Here is a 25,022-nt window from a genome sequence, read left to right on the forward strand (position 1 = left end):
AATTTGAATTTTTACTGAAATATTCGTAATTGCTATACTCATAACGAATACTTTGTAATACTCACATATTCATTGCGAGTGTCGAGTACAATGCAAGTCAATGGGAAATGCGAGTAATTTTCTGCTGGACCCAATAAAGAGGTCTGAGTGCCTGAGGAAAAGGCTGAAATGAATGGGAAAGGGATGAAACTGAATGTAGAGAGCCTGGAGAATATGCTGCATGCATTTATGACTCACATGGTTTCTGGGAATAAGGATGCCACAGTATAATGCCACTTATTTTCTCTCTCTGTCTCTCTCTCCAAGCGCTTCTTACTCACCGATCACCGGCGCGGTGTGGCTATCACATTGCTCCCGCGGCCTCTCGTTCCTCATTTTCTTCTTGGGCTGCTTATTAGGCTCATACATATTTACTGCTTTTCCTGACCACCGGTGTCTGTGATTGGTTGCAGTGAGATCCAACCCCACGCTGAGACACAGACACCGGTGCATGGGTCTATACCAGACAGAAAAATAAATAAATAAATTTTTTAAAAAAAGCGTGCAGTTCCCCCAATTTGGATACCCAGCCAAGATAAAGCCCCACAGCTGGAGGCTGGTATTCTTAGACTTGGGAGGCCTATAGTTATTAGACTTTCCCCAGCATAAATATATCAGCCAACAGATTCCTGGTATTGCCACATCCATTAGATGTGACAGTCCTTGAAGTTTACCCAACTCTTCCCGATTGCCCTGGTGTGGTTGCAATCGGGGTAATGAGGGAGTTAATGGCATCCCACAGCAGCCACTAAGTCCTAGATTAGTCATGGCAGGCGTCTATGAGACACCCCCTTCATTAATCTGTAAGTGAATGTTAGTAAACACAAACACCTCAAAAATCCTTTATATGAAATAAAAGACAAAAAACACCTTCTTTCACCACTTTATTAACCCCAATAACATCCCTGCAGGTCCAATATAATGCACACGAGGTTCTACGACGCTTGCAGCACTGCTACATCTTACGCTCACAGTGAGGGCCATTGAACATAATTGCCAGCTGTGAGCTCCATGCAGCAAGTGAAGTGAGCCGCAAGATCAGCGGTGACATCACTCAGGTTAGCCATGGCCACAACTGGAGTCCTCCACCAGTGACAACAAATCACCTGAGTGACTAAAGTGAGCAGCGCGATTAGTGGTGACATCACTTCAGTGATTTGCAGTCACATCTGGAGTCTTCAATCTTTTACTGCAAATCAGGCTGTGACTGAAGTGAGCCACAGGTGGAGGACTCACCTGAATGATGTCACAGTTGATTACACAGCTCATTAAGTCACAGCCTAAATTTCACAGCGGTGAACCCGTGACGTCACTGCTGTGACACATGCTGTACTATGGGGCTCACAGCTGTGATGTCAGGGGTTCACCCGAGTTCATTCTGATTGCACCACTCTGTCTACACTCACAGCTGGCAGTCATGCTCTATGATGCTATGACAGGACAGAGATGTAGCAGAGGTGAATCGCCGTGAGATCTTGTGTGGATTACTTCGGACCAGCAGGGGTATTTGGGGCTTAATAAAGGGGTGAAAAAGGGGCTTTTTATTTTATTCCAAATAAATGATTTTTGGGGGGTTTGTGTTTATTTATATATTTGCCACTATTCGGTATCCAATGGATAACAGGCTATTAGCACCATCTGGTATCCGACGAATAAAACTGCATCCGCCAATACTTTCAGTTTCATTTCTGACTTCCTGGTACTTGTTTTCCAACCTCCAGGTCCGGCGTAATGAGAGAGAGAGACTGAGATTGACTGACTACAGGCTGAGTCCGTTCTGTTTCTACCTTTTTCCCAGTCACCACAGCTCGCTGTTTGGTCCAACGTAAAATTATTCTGGTTTCCCATAGACTTACATTGGGCGTCGAATACTCGCGAATAGTCAAATACCGGCGATGTATTTGCTGGATATTTGGAAAAGTTAATATTAGGGTATTCGATCATCCCTATTTATTTACTTTCATTTACAGGTTAGTGATGGGGCGGGGTCTCATACAGTCATGGCCAAAAGTTTTGAGAATGCTACAAATATTAATTTTTACAAAGTCTACTCCTTAAGTTTCTCTAATGGCAATTTGCATATACTCCAGAATGTCATAAAGAGTGATCAGCTTAACAGCAATTACTTGCAAAGTCAATATTGGCTAAGAAAATGAACTTTAACCCCCCAAACACATTTCAACATCATTGCATTCCTGCCTTAAAAGGAGCAGCTAACATTGTTTTAGTGATTGTTCCATTAACACAGGTGTGGGTGTTGATGAGGACAGGGCTGGCGATCAATCAGTCATGATTAAGTAAGAATGACACCACTGGACACTTTAAAAAGAGGCTGGTGCTGGGTATCATTGTTTCTCTTCAGTTAACCATGGTTATCTCTAAAGAAACACGTGCAGCCATCATTGCTCTGCACAAAAATGGCCTAACAGGGAAGAGTATCGCAGCTACAAAGATTGCACCTCAGTCAACAATCTATCGCATCATCAAGAACTTCAAGGAGAGAGCTTCCATTGTTGCCAAAAAGGCTCCAGGGCGCCCAAGAAGGACCAGCAAACGCCAGGACCGTATCTTAAAACTATTTCAGCTGCAGGATTGGACTACCAGCAGTGCCGAGCTAGCTCAGCAATGGCAGCAGACTGGTGTGAGTGCTTCTGCACGCACTGTGAGGCGGAGACTCTTTGAGCAAGGCGTGGTTTCAAGGAGGGCAGCAAAGAAGCCACTTCTCTCCAGAAAAAACATCAGGGACCGACTGATATTCTGCAAAAGGTACAGGGAGTGGACTGCTGAGGACTGGGGTAAAGTCATTTTCTCAGATGAATCCCCTTTTCGATTGTTTGGGACATCTGGAAAACAGCTTATTAGGAGAAGAAGAGGTGAGCACTACCACAAGTCTTGTCTCATGCCAACTGTTAAGCATCCTGAAACGATTCATGTGTGGGGTTGTTTCTCAGCCAAGGGAATCGCACCACTCACAGTCTGGCCTAAAAACACAGCCATGAATAAAGAATGGTACCAGAATGTCCTCCAAGAGCAACTTCTCCCAACTGTCCAAGAGCAGTTTGGCGCCCAACAATGCCTTTTCCGGCATGAGGGAGCACCTTGCCATAAAGCAAAGGTGATCACTAAATAGCTCATGGAACAAAACATAGAGATTTTGCGTCCATGGCCTGGAAACTCCCCATATCTTAATCCCATTGAGAACTTGTGGGCAATCATCAAGAGACGGGTGGACAAACAAAAACCAACAAATTCTTGCAAAATGCAAGCATTGCTTATGCAAGAATGGACAGCTATCAGTCAGGATCTGGTCCAGAAGTTGATTGAAAGCATGCCCGGGAGAATTGCAGAGGTCCTGAAGAAGAAGGGGCAACACTGCAAATATTGACTTGCTGCATTAACTCATTCTAACTGTCAATAGAACCTTTTGGTACTCATAATATGATTGCAATTATATTTCTGTATGTGATGTAAACATCAGACAAACACAAATAAGAACCAGAGGGCAACAGATCATGTGAAAAAATAATTTTGGTGTCATTCTCAAAACCTTTGGCCATGACTGTAGATAAAGCTCGATAGCTCGAGTTACGTTTGAGAACGATTCGATCAGCAAAAAGCCTAGCTAGTTACTAGCTGGCTTTTCGCTGTAATAGTGTCAGTCACTGTGATTCACACTATTATCAAATTTTAGCGTATAGTGTGCGGAGGGGATGGCGTTTAGATCTGTGGTACAGAGAGAATGCCGATCTCCATTTTTTTTTTCCTTAGCGCACGTGCAGTGGGACGGGCCAGGATGTCAGCCAATCACATACACACACACAGTAAGTGGATTTTTACCAGACGAGCAAGGGCATATGTCATAGGCTGTGAATGTCACATTTCCTTGCCTTATAAATACGGCTATTTTCCCTCACGCCGCTATTATCTGCCTTCTGCGTGTGGGTGTCAGTCACCGCTCACGCTGCTGCTGCCGCCGTTCCTGCTGTGTGCGCTATAGACACACCGCTGTAGAGATTTGGGACTGCTGCTTTTATTTCAGCCCTTTTCAGGGCTGATTTCCAGGCGCTCCGAGCCATAGCTGACAGGCAGGTCTGTGGAAACGCTGTATACAGCTTCAGATAGCAGCGTCTGTGAACCTAAGCTCAGGGAATTCCTTGCTGTATTTCATCATTAGGAGGGATAGAAAGTGAGGCTTCCTTTCCTGTCCTGGTACCCACAGAACCTGGGCACTGTACCCACCTGCCCAGTTTTGCCACTCTATTTTTACAGCAAACAGAGCTGAAACTTAGTGGCATCCACAAAGTGTCTGCTATACTAAATTTATATCCCACTGGTGCCAAGCAAGTCCCACCACCTCTGCATTCTACCCTCCAGCACATTTTTGCCAAGCTATTTTTATAGCAAACAGTGCTGACAGTGGCATCCAAAAAGTATCTGCTATACTAAATTTGTGTCCCATTTGTGCCAAGCAAGTTCCACCACCTCTGCATTCTAGTGGCATCCACAACTAGCCTGGTCCTTTTTTGACCTTGCAAAGGATCTCCCAAATCATGTGATCTGTAAAATTTGTCGGCAATCTATAAGTAGAGGCCAAAACCTCACCAGTTTGACAACTTCTTCCATGAATCGTCACATGAATAACAAGCATAAGTCCCAGTGGGAAGCTCATTGTGCTGCAATGCAGCCTAGCGGAGTGGGCCATCCACCGCCTGCCCCTTCCAGTACCTCCGCGCGCTCTTCATCTTCTATGACTGTGGGGACAGCTGTCACTTCTGTTCTTCCACGCAGAACTTCCACCACTTTAACCACAACAGGCAGTTTGCTTGGTATGTCGTCAGTTGGTTTGGAAGGGGAAACAACTGCTGGTGTAAAGCTCTCTCACACATCGAGAGCACCAACTTTGGATGAAGGCAGCATCCTGTCTCCGCCTGCACTTTCCTCACAGACCTGCAGCTTTGCAGGGACACCCTACTCACCACCGTCTCCATACAGCAGCTAGATCTCGGTCCCTCAGATGTGGACAAATAAAAGGCCATTTCCTCCGAGCCATGACAAAGCTAAGAGGTTGACTTTATCCCTCTGTAAGCTCTTGGCTACAGAAATGCTGCCTTTCCACCTGGTGGAGACAGAGGATTTTTGAGACCTTATGTCCGTCGCTGTGCCCCAGTACCAGATGCCCAGTCGCTACTACTTCTCCAAGAAAGGTGTGCCTGCGCTACACCAGCATGTCGCACACAACATCACCGCTTCCTTGAGAAACTCTGTGTGTGACCGGGTGCATTTCACCACCGATACTTGGACAAGTAAGCATGGACAGGGGTGTTACATGTCGCTGACTGGGCACTGGTTAACTATGGTGATAGATGGAGAAGGGTGTGCTCAACAACTCTTTCCGTCCCCACGAATTGTGCGTCAATACTCTATATGTTGAAGCTCCTGCACTGCTTCTGCCTCCTCAACCTCGTCTGGGTCCTGCACCTCCGCCCCAAGCCTGCCTGGTAAGGCCACCCGCATTGCAACTGACACAAGGAATCCTGCACACCTCCTTACTATGCTGAAAGCAGAGCTCAACATCATCAGGCGGTCTTTAGCTTGAAATGTCTTGGAAATAAGAGTCACACAGCGGATTTGTTGAGGTCAGCTCTGCGGTCCGAGTTTCAGAAATGGTTGTCTCCACTCAACCTGCAGCCTGGTAAGGCCTTATGCGACAATGCTGCAAACCTGGGTGTAGCCCTTCGCCACGGCAAGGTGACACACGTGTCTTGTATGGCTCACGTGTTGAACCTTGCTGTCCAGCAATTTTTAACCCACTATCCTGGCCTAGATGGGCTTCTACACAGGGCATGGTCACTCTCTGCTCACTTCCGCCAATCAACTGCCGCAGGTGACCGACTTGCATCGTTCCAGAAGTCATCGCCTGAAATGCGATGTGGCGACACTCTGGAATTCGACTCTCCACATGTTACAGCGACTGTGGCAGCCCTTGTGCAATACATTATGACGTATAACCTGGGCCAACGAGATGCAGAGGTGGGGCAGATCACGCTGATGGAGTAGTCTCAGATCAAGGACCTGCTCGTAACCATTCTGCGTTACCAAGTGTGGTGGCGTCCTGCACCGATGCCCTATCCCTGCCTACCTCTGGACAAAAGCCGCAATGGGTTCAACACATGGAGGTGTGCTCTGTCTGAGCATAATAGAAGACTGCACACCTCCTTGTTGTCTCTAGCCCTTTTTCTTACCTGGGTCCGCCCCAACCCAGGGTGGACCACAATGCACCTCCAGGAGCCAAAAGCAGACTGCCACGTCATCAGTGACATAACTAGCGGCCTATCCGGAACTGCCACTTCAATGATGACCTCATGGCAGCCACGCCCCAAACATCTCACCAGTCATAGTCTGATGATCAATAATGAGTTACCGAATCATAGGGGCGGGCCTCTGCGAACCAGTCTGGAGTGGCCACATCATCATGGCCTATCTGGGCCTGCCACTTCACAGACAGAGCCAGTGAGTTTATTACCGGACCTAGACTCTGATGCACTAAGTGCCTGAGCATGCTCAGTAGCATGAACAACAGTTTCAGAAAAAAGACTATCAGCTTCAGCATGCTCTGTAGGCACAACACAGGACTTACACACGGCACGGAGTCCAAGTACCTGCACAAAGAGGCTTTTTGCATTAAGTGTGGGAGCATGCTCAGTAGCCTGAACTGAGGACTTAGCCTCAGGAACGGCACAGTCAGGCTGAAAGTACTCACTAGGCAAAACACTGGACTTAGCTGGGGTAAATCGGCACACGAATGCGCACTAGCCGCCTCTCCACACTTAGACGTGGAGGAGGAAGCAGGGAGCTAGACGACCTGAGGCACGACCAAAAATGGCAGCTGACGGCTAGGCGCAACTGGAACCGCAGCAGGCTACTTGCGACTACGGCAGCACCAATTCGTAACACCAACTACCAGCCAAAATAAGATGTCTACTTCTTCCCGTGGATAATCTGATATGATCCCTTTTTTCAGGCAAGACCAGCGCTACCAAATGTAGATGAGGCACCAAAACAGCAGGTGCTTCAATGGATCTCAAGTTCTCCATAAAGTGGCCTCTCCTCCACCTCAACTTAAATATCTAAAATACTTCATTCCACTGTGGTATCAACCTAATTGCACTTGCTTCCTAACAGCTCTCAAGTTTCCACCAGCCCTGCTGAGTATGGGGTAACAGAGATGGTTGAGTCTGCAGAGCTGTTCAGTCACACTATAGCCTGGGAATCAGAGGTCTGCTCCAAAGCTGCAATGAGTCCAGACAAGGAAATGAGGTGCACTGATGCCCATAAGCTTTGTGAGTTGGATCCAGGCCCAGATGAAGAAGGTGCTGAGAATAATCTACACCCTCATTCCCAAACTGTAAATCCTCCTGGTGGAGACAATGGGGAACATGCTGATGAGACTCAGATACCTGATTGGAATGACAACTTTACTATTCGGTCAGGGCAGGAAGAGGTTGGCTCGGAGGAGTCAGGACGAGGGGAGTCAAAACACACAGGTTATGATGAGGTTGGAGACCACACTTACTGGCAAACCAAAGTCAGCCAGTCGATGAGGTAAGCAGAAGAGTTGGAGGAGGATGCTACTGACGACTTGGTTACATTGCGTCTTCCTGGACAGAGACAAAGTACTGGAAGCATGTCAACAACTGAATCCTCAGCCACAACTCTGCCTCTGAGCAGAAGTCGTGGTGGCTTTGCAGGTGCATGGGCTGTAAGCCTTGCCTAGCCTGGGGCTTTTTTTTACATCGCAAAGGATCACCCAAGTCATGTAATCTGTAAGATTTGTCACCAATCTCTAAGTAGAGGCCAAAACTCACTACTTTGAGTACTTCATCCATGAAGTGTCACATGGAAATGAATTGATAGCGTGAGGGTGTATTGATCAGCTTTATCCACTGTCAATGTAACATGCTTATTTGCCGTTCATTGCATGCATTGTTGCAGACTACCCACAAGGGGCTGCTGTTTTTTGCATCTGTTTTTGACTGTTTGGTCACTATAGCAATAGCAAAACGGTGTTTGGCTGTTGATTTGAGATCGGAGGAGGTGCTGTCTGTGAAGTGAAGGAAAAATAAAAGGTGTGCATTACAGCAAGCAGCCGCTGCGGAAACACTTCGGTGAATTGTGAGGGGAGTCGTGTTGGAGTTTGGTGAGGAGGACCGTGACGCCTGTGAGCAGCATCCTGTGCCGGAGACTGACATTCTTCCGGTGCTGTCTATACTGTTTACCAGGAGAGGATCGTAAAGTCTGTATTTATGGCAACTGGACACCACAGTACCCGGGTACGGTAGGCTGGGACCAGACATGAATGCATGCACGCAACACTTTGTTTTCTTAGCAAAACACATATCTGTTCTGCTTAGGATGACTATATAGACAAAAAGACTTGCTGCCTCTGCACTGTCAAATTGTCAGTTACAGTTAAGATCATAGAGGGGCAGCAACACAAGTTTGCATTGACTGTTGCTTTACAAGATTTCCAGGACTGTGTTGCTAAGCTGTGTGGTTTGCATTCACACTGTTATCATCTGCCTTATCTGTGAGGCTTCAGCTAACAAGGGTATTCAGGAGGGTAATGGGTTTTGTCTATGTTTAGGTAGATAAGTTGTAAGCTCTTGTGATGCGACACTGGTAAATCGTGTTTGCACACACACACACACACACACAGACACACACACACACACACACACACACACATACACACACAATTACTCCTGAAATGCAGAGGGATTACCAAGTAGTAGGCAACTGTTTAGACAGTACCTTGGTTAGGCACAAGTTGGTGAGCAAGGGGTATAAATTGCCATTACAAGTGTCGCAGCATAGGGGTGTAGGCTTTTGGAATTGTGAATAGATTGTTCTATTCTTTCAGTTTTATGCATGTTTCTTATTGTTTGTTTCGGGAAAGTTAAACAATCATTTATCAACCCAGCTGCCTAGAGTCCTTTTCTTGTTGCGTGGTTTTGCTGTATACTGGGGAGCCCACCCTGCACACGACTTAAAAGGAAGCATAAGTCTCTGTGGAAAGGTCACTATGCTACAATGCGGGCTAGCGTGGCGGTGCAACCACCGTCTGCCCCATCAATGGCATCTGCGTGCTCTTCATCCTCTGTGACTGTGGGAACAGCAGTCACACATGCTTTTTGACGCAGACCTTACACCTCTTTACCCGCAACAGCCAGTGTGATTGTCATGTCGTCAGTTGTTTTGGAAGTGGAAACAGCTGCTGGTGTTCAGCTCTCTCAGACATCGAGAGAACCACCTTTGGATGAAGGCAACATTATATCCATGCCTGCACCTTCCTCACAGATTAGCTGGACTACCAGCAGTTAAAAATTGCGTAGCAGAAATGGAGTGGTGGTGTACAATGCAGAGTTGGTCTAGCTTTATGACAGCTGAAGAACCAACACTTAATATGTCAGACAATGAAAATATGCCCCTCAAATTGCCTGCACTTTTTTCAGGTAAAATTGCGTAGCAAAAATGGACAGGTGGTGTACTATGCACAGGTGGTGTATCTTGCTGGGCAGCAAAGGAATACTAAGGTTGTATCCCAGACAATTTTAATATGCCCCTAAAAGTGTCCGCTCTTTGTGCAATTAAAATTGCGTGGCAAAAATGGGCAGGTGTGTAGAATGCACAGGTGCTGTAGGTAGCAGGACAGGAAATGAACACTAACTTAGTATTCCAGACACTTTTAGTATGCCACTAAAAGTCTCAGCACTGTGTGCAATTAAAATTGCATGGCAAGAAGGGGCAGGTGGGTAGAATGCACTGGTGCTGTAGGTAGCAAAACATCAAAGGATGCCTCACTTTCTATCCCTGCCAATGAAAAAAATGCACCAAGGAATTGCCTGAGCTGATGTAGCCAGACGCTGTTATATAAAGCACTGCACAGTGTTGGCACGGACCTGCCTAGCAACTATGGCTATGAATTGCTTTCATGCAGCCCTGTAAAAGGCTGAAATAACCAGTACTCCCTAATCCCTAAAGCGCTGTGTAGATTGCACTGTATGTCTATAGCTCACACAGCAGCGGACTGTCACCCACCCGCAGCAGAGAGATAATGGCGGCGATGGGGAAAATGGCCTGGTCTTATAAGGCAAGGACATGTGACATGCACAGCCTATGACATATGACCTTGCTTGTCTGGCAATAATCCCCTTTGCTGTGTGTGTATCTGTGATTTGCTGACAGCCTGGCCCGCCCCACTATACGCGCAGTTAGGAAAAAAAAATGGCGATCGGCATTCTTTCAGCACTCAGCAGCAGCACTAATCTACACACCGTCCGCCTCGCACACTATACGCTGAATTTTGATATCATGATTCACAGTGACTGACAGTATTACAGTGAAAAGCCATCTAGTAACTAGCTATGCTTTTGGTGATCGAATCGTTATTGAACGGTAACTCGAACGGTGGAACGTTAAGCAAATCGTTCGAGTTCGTCGAACGACTCGAACACCCCCCAAAATCACTCGAACATGAAATTGGAGAACCTCGTACATCGCTCATCTCTGCTGGGTAGGCCATTCCAGGACCTTCAAATGCTTCTTATGAATCCACTCCTTTGTTTCCCGGTGGTATGCTTGGGATCATTATCATGCTGAAAGACCCAGTCATGGTTAATCTTCAAAGCCTTTGAGTGCAAACCTCCTTCCATCAGCAAAATCTCACCATACATGTCCCCATTCATTCTGTCATGCACACGGATCAGTCGTCCTGGTCTCTTTGCAGAGAAACAGTCCCAAAGCATGATGTTGCCACCTGCATGATTCACAATAGGTATGGTGTTCTTTGGATGCAACTCAGCATTATGTCTCCTCCAAACACAACGAGTTGTGTTTCTACCAAACAGGTCTACTTTGGTTTCATGAGACCATATGACATTCTTCCAATACTCTTCTGGACAATCTGCATGCTCTCTAGCAGACCAGACGGGCCTGAACATGTACGGGCTTAAGCAGTGTTACTGATGGTAGCCTTTGTTATGGTGGTCCAAGCTCTATGCAGGTAATTCACTAGGTCCCCCATGTGGTGCTGGGATTTTTGCTCACCATTCTCATTTTCTTCATTTTGGCCTAATGGGGGTGAGATCTTGCTTGGAGCCCCAGATCGATGGAGATTATCAGTGGTCTTGTATGTCTTCCATTATCTTATTATTGCTCCCACAGTTGATTTCATCACACCAAGCTGCTTGCTTATTGCAGATGTAGTGTTCCCAGCCTGGTGCAGGGCTACAATTTTTTTTCTGGTGTCCTTCGACAGCTCTTTAGTGGATTTTGGAATGTGACTGTTTGAGGTTGTAGACAGGTGTCTTTTATACTGATAACAAGTTCAAACAGAGGCCATTACTACAGGTAATGAGTGGAGGAAAGAGGAGCCCCTTAAAGAAGAAGTTACAGGTCGGTGAGAGACAAAAATCTTGCATGTTTTTAGGTGACTAAATACTTATTTTCAACCATAATTTTCAAAAAATATCTTGCCAAATCAGACATGGTGATTTTCTGGATTTGTTTTCTCATTTTGTCTCTCATAGTTGTGGTCACCTATGATGTCAATTACAGGAGTCTCTCATCTGTGTAAGTGGGGCTGACTAAATACTAAAAAACAGAAATTAAATAAAATAAAACGTGGAGTCCCCCCCCCAAATTGGATCACCAGCCAAGGTAGAGCGGACAGCTGTGGTCTGGTATTCTCTGACTAGGGAGGTCCATGGTTATTGGATCCTTCCCAAACTAAAAATTGCAGGCCGCAGCCACCCCAGAAGTGACGTTTCCATTAGATGCTCCAATCCTGATGCTTCACCCCAGCTCATCCTGGTGCGGTGGCACACAGGGTAATATATGATGTTGATACCAGCTGTTTAATGTCCCCTGGCATCAAGCCCTGTCATTAGTAATGTCACGGTGTCTATCAGATACCCGACATCACTAACCCAGTTAGTAATAAAAAAATATAGAAAATAAAGAAAAAAACATCCAGCACCATATCAGAACTCCAACTAGAAAGATGAATAAAAAAAAAAATCTTTATTTAGATCTTCATGTTAAAAAATACAAACAGGTAAAAAAGACATAACCAGCACCTGACATGTTTTGGACCCTAAAATATGGTCCTTACTCATAGGACCTATGAGTCCTATCCATGCGAGTAACGAATAGTAACGGTTACACTTGCTCATCACTAGTCTTTACCTGCTAGTTTATGAAAATAAATAACTTTAGCTGACTTGGACTTGACAGCATTGCCTGCCTGTGTGAAAGCTACCAACTACCAAAGAGCTTGATCCCCAGCAGGAGGAGACAAGGAGACAAGTGAATGCTGTCTAAAAGCATGGTTGGATGAAATGAAAGAGGTCATCAAGCTACTGGTCCTACAACAGAAGGCCCAGTAAGAAACCTACAGACCCTAAATCAGCAGATATAGGAAGAGTAGCAGCAACACCAACTACAACAGTAGCAGCAGCAACAGCTTTGTCAGCAGATGAACCTCCTAGCAGAAGTCATCCGATTCTGTGAAACTTCACTACTTCTTAGTCAGTGATGAGACCCAGTTGAGGAAGACAGAAAGAGGGGCATTGCAAAAGATGATTCTGGATTATGATGTTGAGGCCTTCCTGGCACTGTTTGAGAGGTTAACAGGAAGAGAGAAGTTGCCTTCAGGGAAGTGGGCAGAGGTTCTGGCCCCATATTTATTTGGATAGCTGTAAAAGGCATTCTATGACCTCAATCAAAATTCAAAGGAATATGGCAAACTCAAGCCAGATATCCTAGCTGGCAGTCAAAGCAGAATAGGTGCATCACTGGGACTATTCCAAGACAAGCCTACTTTGTCTTTTACGTGAGAGGTGTGCAGTAAGGATTGGACTAATGAAATGAAGCTGGAATCCATCTGTAAACTCCACAACTGCTGATCTTCATGTCTGTATGGAAATATAATGCTGTATACTAGTATTAGGGTGTATTGTACCTGTTATAAAGAAATTGCAGGCTTACATCACTTAGCAGAATTAACATTTAGAAATGTAAAAAAATAAGTTTTTAACACTATTAAAAATAAAAATATAAGTTACCATTTATCAATTGAAAAACTGTAAATAATAAAAAACTACATCAAGAAGAATTCCAAACTAATAAATCATCAAAATATTTATCCCAGTAAATGCCAAAGTTTCTTTTATTTTTTCAGTTCTTTAGAAATAAAAAGTTAAAAAAGAACAAGGAGGCGTATGTGGCCAATATGTTACCAATAAATACTAAGACGGCCTAAAAAAAAGCTCTGACTCTATAAACTAAAAATAGCAAATATTTTAGGGTTCAGATTTTTCTAAGAAAAAATATTTTTTCTTCCTTTTTTTTCAAAGCAATAAAAAACTATATTATTTGGTATTACCATAGTCATACTCCCCTACATGATAGATTTCACAACACAAAGAATTTGTTTTAAGTCTTCCAATATATCACTCTACATTACATGGTAAATTTAAATATGTCTTAGAAACGAAACACATTTTCCCATATCCTTTTATGTTGATGAACAAATAAAAGTGAGTCAGAGATGAAAATCTGGTGAAATTTCTCCGTGCTAGTTCAGTGGATGTAAAGGAATATGATAAATTTCACCTGCAAATCTTTGTATTGGAAAAGTTATTTGAATTGATTTTAATATTTTTTTTACAGCTTCTCTTATATTGTTATTCCTTAGACTGTATATAATGGGGTTGATGAAAGGAGTGAATACAGTATATAGCAGGGATAGGAATTTGCTGATATTCATGGTTTGTTTATGTGTTGGGAAAACATAAATACTGAGCATGGTCCAGTAGAATATGGAGACCACGGTGAGGTGGGAGCTGCAGGTGGAGAAGGCTTTCTGTCTACCAGTATTGGATGAGATGCTTAAGATAGCAGCAATAATCTTGGCATATGATATAATTATTATTATGGTAGGAATGATTAGTATAGGAGAACCTAAAAATGTGATTTCAAGGTGAACAATGGAAGTATCGGAGCAGGCGATGTCTAGTAAAGGATTCATGTCACAGAAGAAATGGTCAATGATATTGGGACCACAAAATGATAGCATTGCTATTGTGATAGGTTCAATAAATGAAATAGAGAACACAAAAGCACAAGAAATGATGATTAGCCTCACACAACAAGTCTTTGTCATTATAGCAGTATAACGGAGGGGATTACAGATGGCCACGTATCTGTCATAAGACATCACTGCAAGGAGAAGACATTCAAATACTTCAGAGACACAGAAAATATACAGTTGGGTTATACAGTCAGTAAAAGAAATGGTCCCCCCATTGTATAGAAGGATTTGAAGCATCTTGGGAACAATATTTGTGGTCAACAAGATGTCCCCAATGGATAGTTGTGAGATGAAGATGTACATTGGAGTCTGGAGGTTCTTGCTGGTGGACACCAGGGTGATGATCAGGAGATTCCCACAAATTGTCCCACAGTAAACCAGTAGGAAAAGGCAAAATTGAAAAACTCTTAAATATTTACTAGCTTGAAATCCTAAGAGGAAAAAATATTTGCCGATAGTCACATTTCTTCCCTAAGTTTTGAAGGGGAAAAAAAAGACAAACCAAAATCTTTTAGTGTCAAAATCAAGTCACATAATTATAAGGACTAGCTCCTAATAATAAGCAAATGTTTTGACATTCAAATTTCCCCTCAGATTTGTGGTGCGTAGACTAGAGTGAATTTCTATAATGGAAAGATAGTTATTGCACATGGTCCGAAAGAGAAAGAGAGAGAACCTTGCGGACTATAAAAGCTTACACTTTATAGACAAGAAAGAGGAACCGCTGACCATAATATCTTACAGTCTACAAGAGAGAATAGAGAGAGGATTCATCCAAATAAAGATAAAAATCTTTAAATTTATTGTTTTTCTAAAACACAAAATGGTAATAGCATCATCACTGTGATGTCCTTCTGGCACACTATGTGTTACGGGCAGACTGGCAGATTAGGATAAGGTGGTACATTCCCAATCGCTGGTCAGGGCCCACCGTGCTCCAGGTGACAAAAGAGCTGCTGGCAACCCGAAGGTTAGGTGGAGAATACAGAACCACGAGGTACACGGGTGTAGGCTACACCCCTAACCACGAAGAACCCCGGTTAACTGCACAGGAGACCTGGGAACCGGTCACGTGTGTAGGGAAACGTCAGACCGGATGACAACACAGTTAGCATTTCTGTGTACCTTTGGTGCTACTCCGACCATGTGTGCAGGGAACACGTCAGGCCGGATGCTGACTGGTAGTGATGACCGGAAGACCGCCGCGGTAGGACACGTCAGACTGAGCGGTTCCCCGATTAGTTTTTCTGGACACCGGGGCTCTCAACTGGCCACGTGTGTACAGGATACATCAGGCCAGGTGGTCACACCGGTAGCATTGAATGGGAAGCCGATACAAGGAGGACAGGTGGCGCAGCAGCCGCAGCCAATTTAACTCCACTGGGCTGCACTAGCAGGACTGGACAGTAAGAGGGAAGCGCGGCACCTGACCCTATCCTGCCCAGACACTAGTGTCTTGACGTGGCTGGCACCAGACGCCTATCCCTACCGACTGCTTCCAATCCAAAAGCTTATGCCGCAATGAGGCTCTAAACATGGAGGTTTGCTTTGTCTGAGCATATGAGAAGACTACGCACCTCCATGTTGTCTCCATCCCTTTTTATAACCTAGATCCACCCCAATCCCAGGGTGGACCATAATGGCACCTCCAGGCACCAATAAAGGAGTGCCACGTCATCAGTGATATCACCAGCGGCCTATCTGGAACCGCCACGTCACTGTTAACCTCATGGCAGCCATGCCCAACACCAAACCAGTCATCGTCTGACGACCAATGGTGGGGTGCCAGGTCATAGGGGCGGGCCTCCATGAGCCAGTCTGGTGTGGCCACATCATCAGGACATCTGGTGCCCTCTGGTCTATCAGGGTCTGCCACCTCACGGACATGCCCAGTGAAGTCCTTCCCAGACTTAGCCTCCAATGTACTAAGTGCCTGAGCATGCTCAATAGCCTGAACAACGGACTTAAGATCCGAAATCAGACCATCACCCTGAGCATGCTCATTAGGCACAACACAGAACTTAGACATGGCACAATGTCTAAGGACCTGTGCAAAGAGGCTTTTCGCACTAAGTGTGGGAGCATGCTCAGAAGCTCGAACTGAGGACTTAGCCTCAGAAAAGACACAATGCTCATTAGGCGAAACACTGGACCTAGGTTCTGGCTGGGGTAAATCGGCACACGCATGCGCACTAGCCACCTCTCCACACTTAAACGTGGAGGAGGAAGCAGCCAGCTGGACAACCTGAGGCACGGCCAAAAACATCAGGCGGTGCCTGGGCACAACTGGAACTGCAGAAGGCTGCTTGTGGCTATGGCGGCACCGATTCATAACACTATGCGCTTTAGTTATAGAGTAAAAACAAAAAGGTGTCTAAACATATTTATGGGAACAAACCATCATTTATCATGTGTGAAAACAATTTTTTAAATGGTTTTGCAGGTCATCTTTATATAAATATACTACTCATAATACAAATAAAAAGGAAGACAAAAAGCTGCTCAACAATGACTCAATAATTAAACACAAGAAAAACACAAAGAGGGGGAATGTCCAGCAGCCAATGGAGACAGACATCTTTTGAAGAGCTCCTGTACACTCTGGCCCTAACGCAACTACAAACCAGCTAGTAGCCCAGCTACAGCTCCCACACAGACTCCACTATCCTCCCTGTCACACCTGGAGATGGGGGACCTTAAATATTCCAAGGGCCTGCAGGAGTTCTTTCAGCCACAGTTCTTTCCAGCTGCAGAGAGCTCCTGAGATCCTGAGAGAAAACAAAATCCCATACAAATGGTGTTTCTCCATCAAATTGCTTATTTCTAAAGATGGGTCAAAGCAAGTGTTCAACTCCCCAGAAGAGGCTTTACAACTCTGCAAAAATTGGAACTTGATCACCTCAGCCTATACTATGCCTTCAGGCCAGCTGTCCTCAAAGTGCCTACAGGAAGAATAGTCACAAGTTCCCGAAAGACGAAGAAAAAATCACCTGACTTTGGTATATCCAGCTGGAATGAACATTTCTTTCACTGGCAGTCAAAACTGTGACTGGTCTCTAAAGATTTAGTTGTGTGGACCTGCTGGGCTCCCTTGTATAAATAAGTTTAGTTAGCTATTTGAATCTTATTTTGACCTACCTCAGTAACTTTTTTTGGGTTTTTTTCTGAGGTCCCCCTCTGGTCTTACCCAAGTCCTCTTTTTCTTCGGTCTGCTACTACACTTCCTCTACTAACACTATTCTTGTAGGTAAATATTGTTACCTGTTATGGGTTTCCAGTACCCAATGTTCTCCCCTTTCTTACCAACAATGTGATGAATATGTGTTGATTTTGAGTCACTCTGATGACGATACTATGATTCTACTTCAATATGGGCTTTTTTATGTTTAAAAACTTTCTTTTTCAGACCACATACCATGGTGGAACTCACTACAGTAAGCATCCCTCATATTTTTCTCTATGGTCTTTGAAATTGTGTCTATTAATATTGAAGGTCTCAACTCCCCCTTCAAACATTCACTGCTGTGGTGGAAAGCCAACTCGCTAAATGCAGATATACTATGAATAGTGATGAGCGAGCATGCTTGTCACTACTCGGTACTCGCACGAGTATCGCTGTACTCGGGCTGCTCGGCGGGGACCGAGTAATCTCGCGATACTCGTGCTGTACTCGTGGTCTTCATTTCTGCATGTTGGCGCTCTTTTGAGAGCCAGCCCTCATGCAGGGATTGGCTGGCAGACCACTGCAATGCCACAGCCCTGTTAGTTGTGGAATTGCAGTGATTGGCCGGCCTGCACAGCGTGACCGAGCCTTTATATCGGCCGGCGCGCTGTGCTCTGCTCACAGCTATCCAGACTGTCAGTGCAGGGAGAGTGTCGCTGATTCAGGGAAAGCTTTGCGGCCCTTTATAGCTTTTTCAGTTACAGGGCTGCAAACAGTGTGACCAAAAGTCCTTCTCAGGACTATTCTAGTTGTATACAGGCAGGCAGGGTATAGCCAGGTCGGAGTACAGTAGCAGAGTCCTTCTCAGGACTACTGTTGCTATATACAGGCAGGGTATAGCCAGGTCTGAATACAGGCTAGTGACCAAAAGAGTCCTTGTCAGGACTATTGTACCAGTATACAGGCAGGCAGGCAGGCAGGGTAGTGGTGACCGTATACCAGCCTTCATCATATCTGGGGCTGGTGTACACAGTGTAAAACAGTCCAGATAGTGTCTGACTTGTCTGTAATTGTCGCTCCCCAAAAAAACCTGTTAGGTTCTTATTGCGTCCGTGCTTGGTTTTTAAAACCGCACGTGTGTGCCTGTTGGTGGCAGCGTACAGGTGCACTTGTGTGCAATTTCCAGAAACTTTAATATAACGCACAAGTAGTGAATATACACGTCAGCAGTGCACAGCATTGCAAAATGCGCAAGGGCATTGGCAAGGAACAAGGAAGTGGACTTGATGGTGGTGCAGGCAGAGGCCGAGGTCGTGGGCAAGCTCTAATTTCGCCACAACAAAGGGCCACATCTAGTCGCTCGCACGTCCTGTCCCAAATTCTTGGGGACCGCAGCAGTACACCGCTCTTGAACCAAGACCAGTGTCAACAGGTTGTTAGTTGGATAGCAGATAATGCTTCCAGTCAGATTGGCACCACCACAAACACTCTGTCTTCCACACGGTCAAGTGTCAGTAGCCGTGATACTGCACCGCACATTTCTGAACCTGATCCTCCTTCCTACCACCAGGCTGAGTACACGTCCTCCTCGGACATTAATGATCCCACACTTGGACACTCGGAAGAGCTGTTCACGTTTCCATTCACACATTCTGGCCTCTCGCCAGCTCATATTGAAGTGGGTCATGAGGAGATCGTCTGTACAGATGGCCAAATATTTGAGCAGCCACGTTCTCACAAAGTTGGCAACGTGTCTCAACAAGTGGTGGACGATGATGAGACACATATGTCAGGAAGTCAGGAGGAGGAGCAGGGTGCGGAAGAGGAAGACGACGTGGTGGATGATCCAGTAACTGACCCAACCTGGCAGGAGGATATGCAGAGCGAGGACAGCAGTGCACAGGGGGAGGGAGGCGTAGCATCACAACAGGCAGTAAGAAGCAGGGTGGTGGCCCCAGGCAGAAGTCAGGCAACCGTTCCCCGGAACAACATGACGACACAAGGTGCCTGTACAAATGTTAGGTCTTCCCGAGTCTGGCAGTTTTTTAAGTTGGATCCAGATGATTCAAAAAAGGCCATTTGCAACACCTGCCGTGCCAGCATCAGCAGGGGTACCAAAACTAGCAGCCTGACCACCACCAGCATGATCAGGCACATGTCAGCCAAGCACCCGACTTTGTGGGAAGTACAACAGAGTCGAGGAGCAGTGCTTGCTGATGTCACTGCTACGTCTTCGCTGGTTGTGCATGCGAGCCAATCCCCTGTCCATGCTGCCTGCGAACAAGCCTCCTCCACTCCTGCACCTGCAGTTGCCTACGCAGAAAGAACACCATCAACAAGCACGTCCTTGTCCCAGCGCAGCGTTCAGTTATCCATTCAGCAAACCTTTGAACGCAGGCGCAAATACACTGCCAACACCCCACATGCCACAGTTCTAAATGCTAACATTTCGCGACTGCTTGCGCTGGAAATGTTGCCTTTTAGGCTGGTGGAGACAGAAGCATTCCGTGACCTGATGGCGGCAGCTGTCCCACGTTACTCGGTCCCCAGCCGCCACTATTTCTCCCGGTGTGCCGTCCCCGCGTTGCATAACCACGTGTCACAAAACATCACACGTGCCCTGAACAACGCTGTTTCACCCAAGGTCCACCTAACCACAGACACGTGGACAAGTGCTTGTGGGCAAGGCCGCTACATCTCGTTGACGGCACACTGGGTTAATATTGTGGAAGCTGGGACCCAGTCTGAGCGAGGGACGGAACACGTCCTTCCCACACCAAGGTTTGCAGGCCCTACCTCAGTCAGTGTTTCACCCACACTCTACAGCTCCGGAATGTCATGCTCTTCAGCCTCCTCCTCCTCCTGCGCATCCTCATCCACTGTGCCCTCCACACCAGTCACAAGCTGGAAGCATTGCAGCACTGCCTCGGCGAAGCGGCAACAGGCTGTGCTGAAGCTAATCTGCATAGGTGACAAACCCCACAATGCAGAAGAGCTGTGGACAGCTCTGAAACAGCAGGCAGATCACTGGCTCACACCTCTGAACCTAAAGCCAGGAAAGGTCGTGTGTGACAATGGCCGGAACCTGGTGGCGGCTTTGAGGCGAGGCCAGCTGACACATGTTCCATGCGTGGCCCATGTGCTCAACTTCGTGGTTCAGCGGTTTATAAAGTCATACCCAGAGCTGTCTGATCTGCTGGTAAAAGTTCGCCGCCTGTCTGCACATTTTCGAAAGTCACCTACTGCTTCAGCCGGCCTTGCCGGCTTTCAGCGCCGTTTGCATCTTCCGGCTCACAGACTGGTGTGTGATGTCCCCACGCGTTGGAATTCAACTCTGCACATGTTGGTCAGGATATGTGAGCAGAAGAGGGCAGTTGTTGAGTACCTGCATCACCTAAGCCGTCGGGAAATGGGTCAAACTCCACACATAACACCTGAGGAGTGGAGATGGATGTCAGACCTATGTACCATCCTCCAAAACTTTGAGGACTCCACCAAGATGGTGAGTGGTGATGACGCCATTATTAGCGTCACCATACCGCTACTCTGCCTTCTAAAACGGTCTCTGCTGAAAAACAAACATGATGCATTGCAGGCGGAGCGCGATGAGTTGCAGCAAGAAACAGTAGTGGGTGTGGGTGATAACACACAGCCCAGCTTCGTCTCATCACAACGTGCAGTGGAGGACTATGACGAGGAGGAGGATGAAGACATAGAGCAACTCTCCGGCCAAATTGAGGATATGACATGCACACCAGTCATATCCTCGGTTCAGCGTGGCTGGCCAGAGGACAGGGTAGATGAGGAGGAGGAGGAGGAGGAGGAGGAGGACAGCATGTTCAGTCATCTTGTTGGTGAGGCTACTGAAGTCCTGGCTGTTAAGAGTCTGGCGCACATGGCTGACTTTATGGTAAGCTGCCTGTCTCGTGACCCTCGCGTTAAGAACATCTTGGCCGACAATCATTACTGGTTGGTAACACTGTTAGACCCACGCTACAAGGAGAACTTTTTGTCTCTTATTCCCGTGGAGGAGAGGTCAACCAAAATGCAGCAGTTCCGGAAGGCCATACTCACGGAAGTAGGCAAAGCATTCCCCTCACAAAACGCTAGCGGCATAGGTCAGGAATCAGTGGACAACCGAGGCGTACAGCCGAGAGAGGCACAAGTCCAATCCGCCAGAGGTAGGGGAACAGTCTTTAAGATGTGGGACAGTTTTCTCAGCCCCTCACGTACCACAGCCCCTGAGGTGCGGGGTAGTGCCACAAGAAATCCTAAGTTTGCCCAGATGCTGAAGGAGTACCTTGCAGATCGAACAACTGTACTCCGACATTCCTCTGTGCCTTACAATTATTGGGTATCCAAGCTGGACACGTGGCATGAATTGGCTCTCTACGCCTTGGAAGTCCTGGCCTGCCCTGCTGCTAGCGTTTTGTCAGAGCGTGTTTTTAGTGCCGCAGGTGGAATCATTACAGATAAACGCACCCGCCTGTCAACTGAAAATGCTGACAGGCTGACTCTGATCAAGATGAACAAGGGTTGGATTGGGCCAGACTTCACCACACCACCAGCAAATGAGAGCGGAATTTAAAGTTTGCCATGTACCTCCACTCACCCATGGGTACACACTTCTGGACTTTGGATAATCGCTGGACTGCTCCTCCTTCTCCTCATGCGCCACCATGATGATGACCGTTACAAATTGCAATACTTAGGCCTTTGTTTCAGGTATACCCCCAGTGGTAAATTTTTTCGCCCATTCTTTGCAGAATGGACATTACAACGACAGGAGACACGCTCCTTTGCAATGGGAACAATGTTTTGAGGCCCTCATGCACGTCTCTACCCAGGGACAACGTGGAGCCTCCCAATTTTTGGCTGCCCTGCCTAAGGGCTATACTATAATACACCCACTTCCTTAAAATGGACACTTAATGTTTTGAGGCCCTCATGCACGTCTCTACCCAGGGACAACGTGGAGCCTCCCAATTTTTGGCTGCCCTGCCTAAGGGCTATACTATAATACACCCACTTCCTTAAAATGGACACTTAATGTTTTGAGGCCCTCATGCACGTCTCTACCCAGGGACAACGTGGAGCCTCCCAATTTTTGGCTGCCCTGCCTAAGGGCTATACTATAATACACCCACTTCCTTAAAATGGACACTTAATGTTTTGAGGCCCTCATGCACGTCTCTACCCAGGGACAACGTGGAGCCTCCCAATTTTTGGCTGCCCTGCCTAAGGGCTATACTATAATACACCCACTTCCTTAAAATGGACACTTAATGTTTTGAGGCCCTCATGCACGTCTCTACCCAGGGACAACGTGGAGCCTCCCAATTTTTGGCTGCCCTGCCTAAGGGCTATACTATAATACACCCACTTCCTTAAAATGGACACTTAATGTTTTGAGGCCCTCATGCACGTCTCTACCCAGGGACAACGTGGAGCCTCCCAATTTTTGGCTGCCCTGCCTAAGGGCTATACTATAATACACCCACTTCCTTAAAATGGACACTTAATGTTTTGAGGCCCTCATGCACGTCTCTACCCAGGGACAACGTGGAGCCTCCCAATTTTTGGCTGCCCTGGCAAAGGGCTATACTGAAATAGACCCACTTCCTTACAATGGGCACTTCAGGTTTACAGGCCATCATGCACGTCTCTATCCAGGGACAATGTGGAGCCTCCCAATTTTTGGCTGCCCTGGCAAAGGGCTATACTGAAATAGACCCACTTCCTTACAATGGGCACTTCAGGTTTACAGGCCATCATGCACGTCTCTATCCAGGGACAATGTGGAGCCTCCCAATTTTTGGCTGCCCTGGCAAAGGGCTATACTGAAATAGACCCACTTCCTTACAATGGGCACTTCAGGTTTACAGGCCATCATGCACGTCTCTATCCAGGGACAATGTGGAGCCTCCCAATTTTTGGCTGCCCTGGCAAAGGGCTATACTGAAATAGACCCACTTCCTTACAATGGGCACTTCAGGTTTACAGGCCATCATGCACGTCTGTATGCAGGGGCATTGGTGAACCTCACAATTTTGGACTGCCCTGGCAAAGGAAAATACTACAAAGACTCACTTCCTCAAAATGGGCACATTAGACTCAAGAGGCCTTCATGTATGTCTCTTCTCAGGGACATCGGAGTGCCACACAATGTTTTCACGTAAAATCTTTCATGTATTAATCTCAAAAAGTAACATACACCAGCTCTATCTCACTATAGGGTATGTGCCCTTAACATTTCTGCCATGAAAAATCATTTTGGGGTCATTTTGGAAGGTTTTCTGGTGAGTCCGTAAAAATGGCGTGAAACGCGGACAAAATTGTTCACAGCTGTGACTTTTGAGTGATAAATGCTTCAAGGGGTCTTCCCCATGCTGTTGCCATGTCATTTGAGCACTCTTCTGAGACTTTTGTGACATTTTTAGGGTTTCTCCATGCTGCCGGGGGGTCATTTCACAAAAATACTCGGGTCTCCCATAGGATAACATTGGGCTCGTTGCTCGGGCCGAGTACACGAGTATCTTGGGAGGCTCGGCCCGAGCTTCGAGCACCCGAGCTTTTTAGTACTCGCTCATCACTAACTATGAACAAAGGAAATGCATCTCAATGAGTGCGATAGCCCTAGGCTCAAGCATAAGAAATTCCCCTATATATTCTCCTCCCCCGCGTTGAACAAGAAGGGTTAAAATCTCAGTAGCTTTCTCTGCCACTAAATAAGTCATAGACAATAATGGCAGGTATATCATTTTAAATTGTCTGATCAATAATTCCCCATACACTTTGGCTTGCTTATACATCTCAAATAGTAGGCAGTACTGGTCTGTTAATAAGTTTAGCCTTAGCCAATTGCACCAAATGTGACCCCTGGTGATTGTAGGGGATTTTAACACCACTCTGTGGCGAACGATGGACTCTACTTCCAAGTCCTTAAAATAAAATCCAAACCCCCTGGTTCATTTCTTCCACAATAGCGAACTTTTCGATGTGTGGAGATTGCGAAATCCCTCGGACAGAGACTTCACTTTTTTCTCACACCCCCACCAAACTTATTTGAGGGTAATTTTTTTTTCTTATGGATAGATCTCTCTTGTCTCAAGTTAAAGATGCAAAAATTTCTAATATAATGTGGTCTGAATACGCCCTAAAAATAAATAAATAAAAAAAATAAATCTTTATTTCCTATATAATATACGCCCTTATTTCCTTGTCCCCAATAGAGGGCTCCTCAGCCATTCGTACTCCTGTCTGGCACCTAAACATTTATATTCTAAACGACCCTCAATATGGCCCTGATACTGAACTAGCTTTGAAAGACTACTTTCAGATTAATAACAAGCAAGAGGTGTTTGATCCAACCTTATAGTGCGCTCAAAAGGCGTTCGCCCGTGGTCAATTTATTAGGCAAGTTGCCTACAATAAGAAAGTGAGAAACAAAACCCTCCTTAACCTACAAAAAAAATTAAGTTCCCCACATCGACTAAACAAAGCGAATTTCTTGATCTCTAGACAAGTAGAGATATCCTTTCTACATCACCACCTGTATGAGCTGAATCTGTACAAAAACGAATATGCTTTGAAAAAACCTAAGATGGCCACCTATTGGCAAGATAACAAACCCGGTGCAATGTTAGCTAACCTGATTAAATCCAGACA

At 46.0% G+C, this 25,022-nt stretch overlaps 1 protein-coding gene across 1 annotated transcript; it reads right to left on the reverse strand.

Moving 5' to 3' along the window:
- Positions 1 to 13,675: 13,675 nt before the first annotated feature.
- On the reverse strand, positions 13,676 to 15,306 carry LOC142302922 (olfactory receptor 5I1-like). The gene is made up of 2 exons (XM_075344026.1): positions 15,257 to 15,306; positions 13,676 to 14,657 (listed from the first exon to the last, which is right to left on the reverse strand). The coding sequence occupies exons 1-2, from the start codon at positions 15,304 to 15,306 to the stop codon at positions 13,676 to 13,678; spliced, it is 1,032 nt and encodes a 343-aa protein (XP_075200141.1).
- Positions 15,307 to 25,022: the final 9,716 nt, after the last annotated feature.

This window comes from Anomaloglossus baeobatrachus, chromosome 4 (genome assembly GCF_048569485.1).
Source record: "Anomaloglossus baeobatrachus isolate aAnoBae1 chromosome 4, aAnoBae1.hap1, whole genome shotgun sequence".
In the NCBI taxonomy this organism is placed as follows: domain Eukaryota; kingdom Metazoa; phylum Chordata; class Amphibia; order Anura; family Aromobatidae; genus Anomaloglossus; species Anomaloglossus baeobatrachus.

What these genes read in the sequence shown, in the direction of transcription:
- LOC142302922 (XM_075344026.1), bottom strand. Translation starts at nt 15,306, where the DNA reads ATGCTAACTGTGTTGTCATCCGGTCTGACGTTTCCCTACACACGTGAC. An exon ending in TTTCCCTACACACGTGACCG is followed by an intron (nt 14,658 to 15,256) that starts GTTCCCAGGTCT and finishes AACTTAGGGAAG; the next exon opens with AAATGTGACTATCGGCAAAT.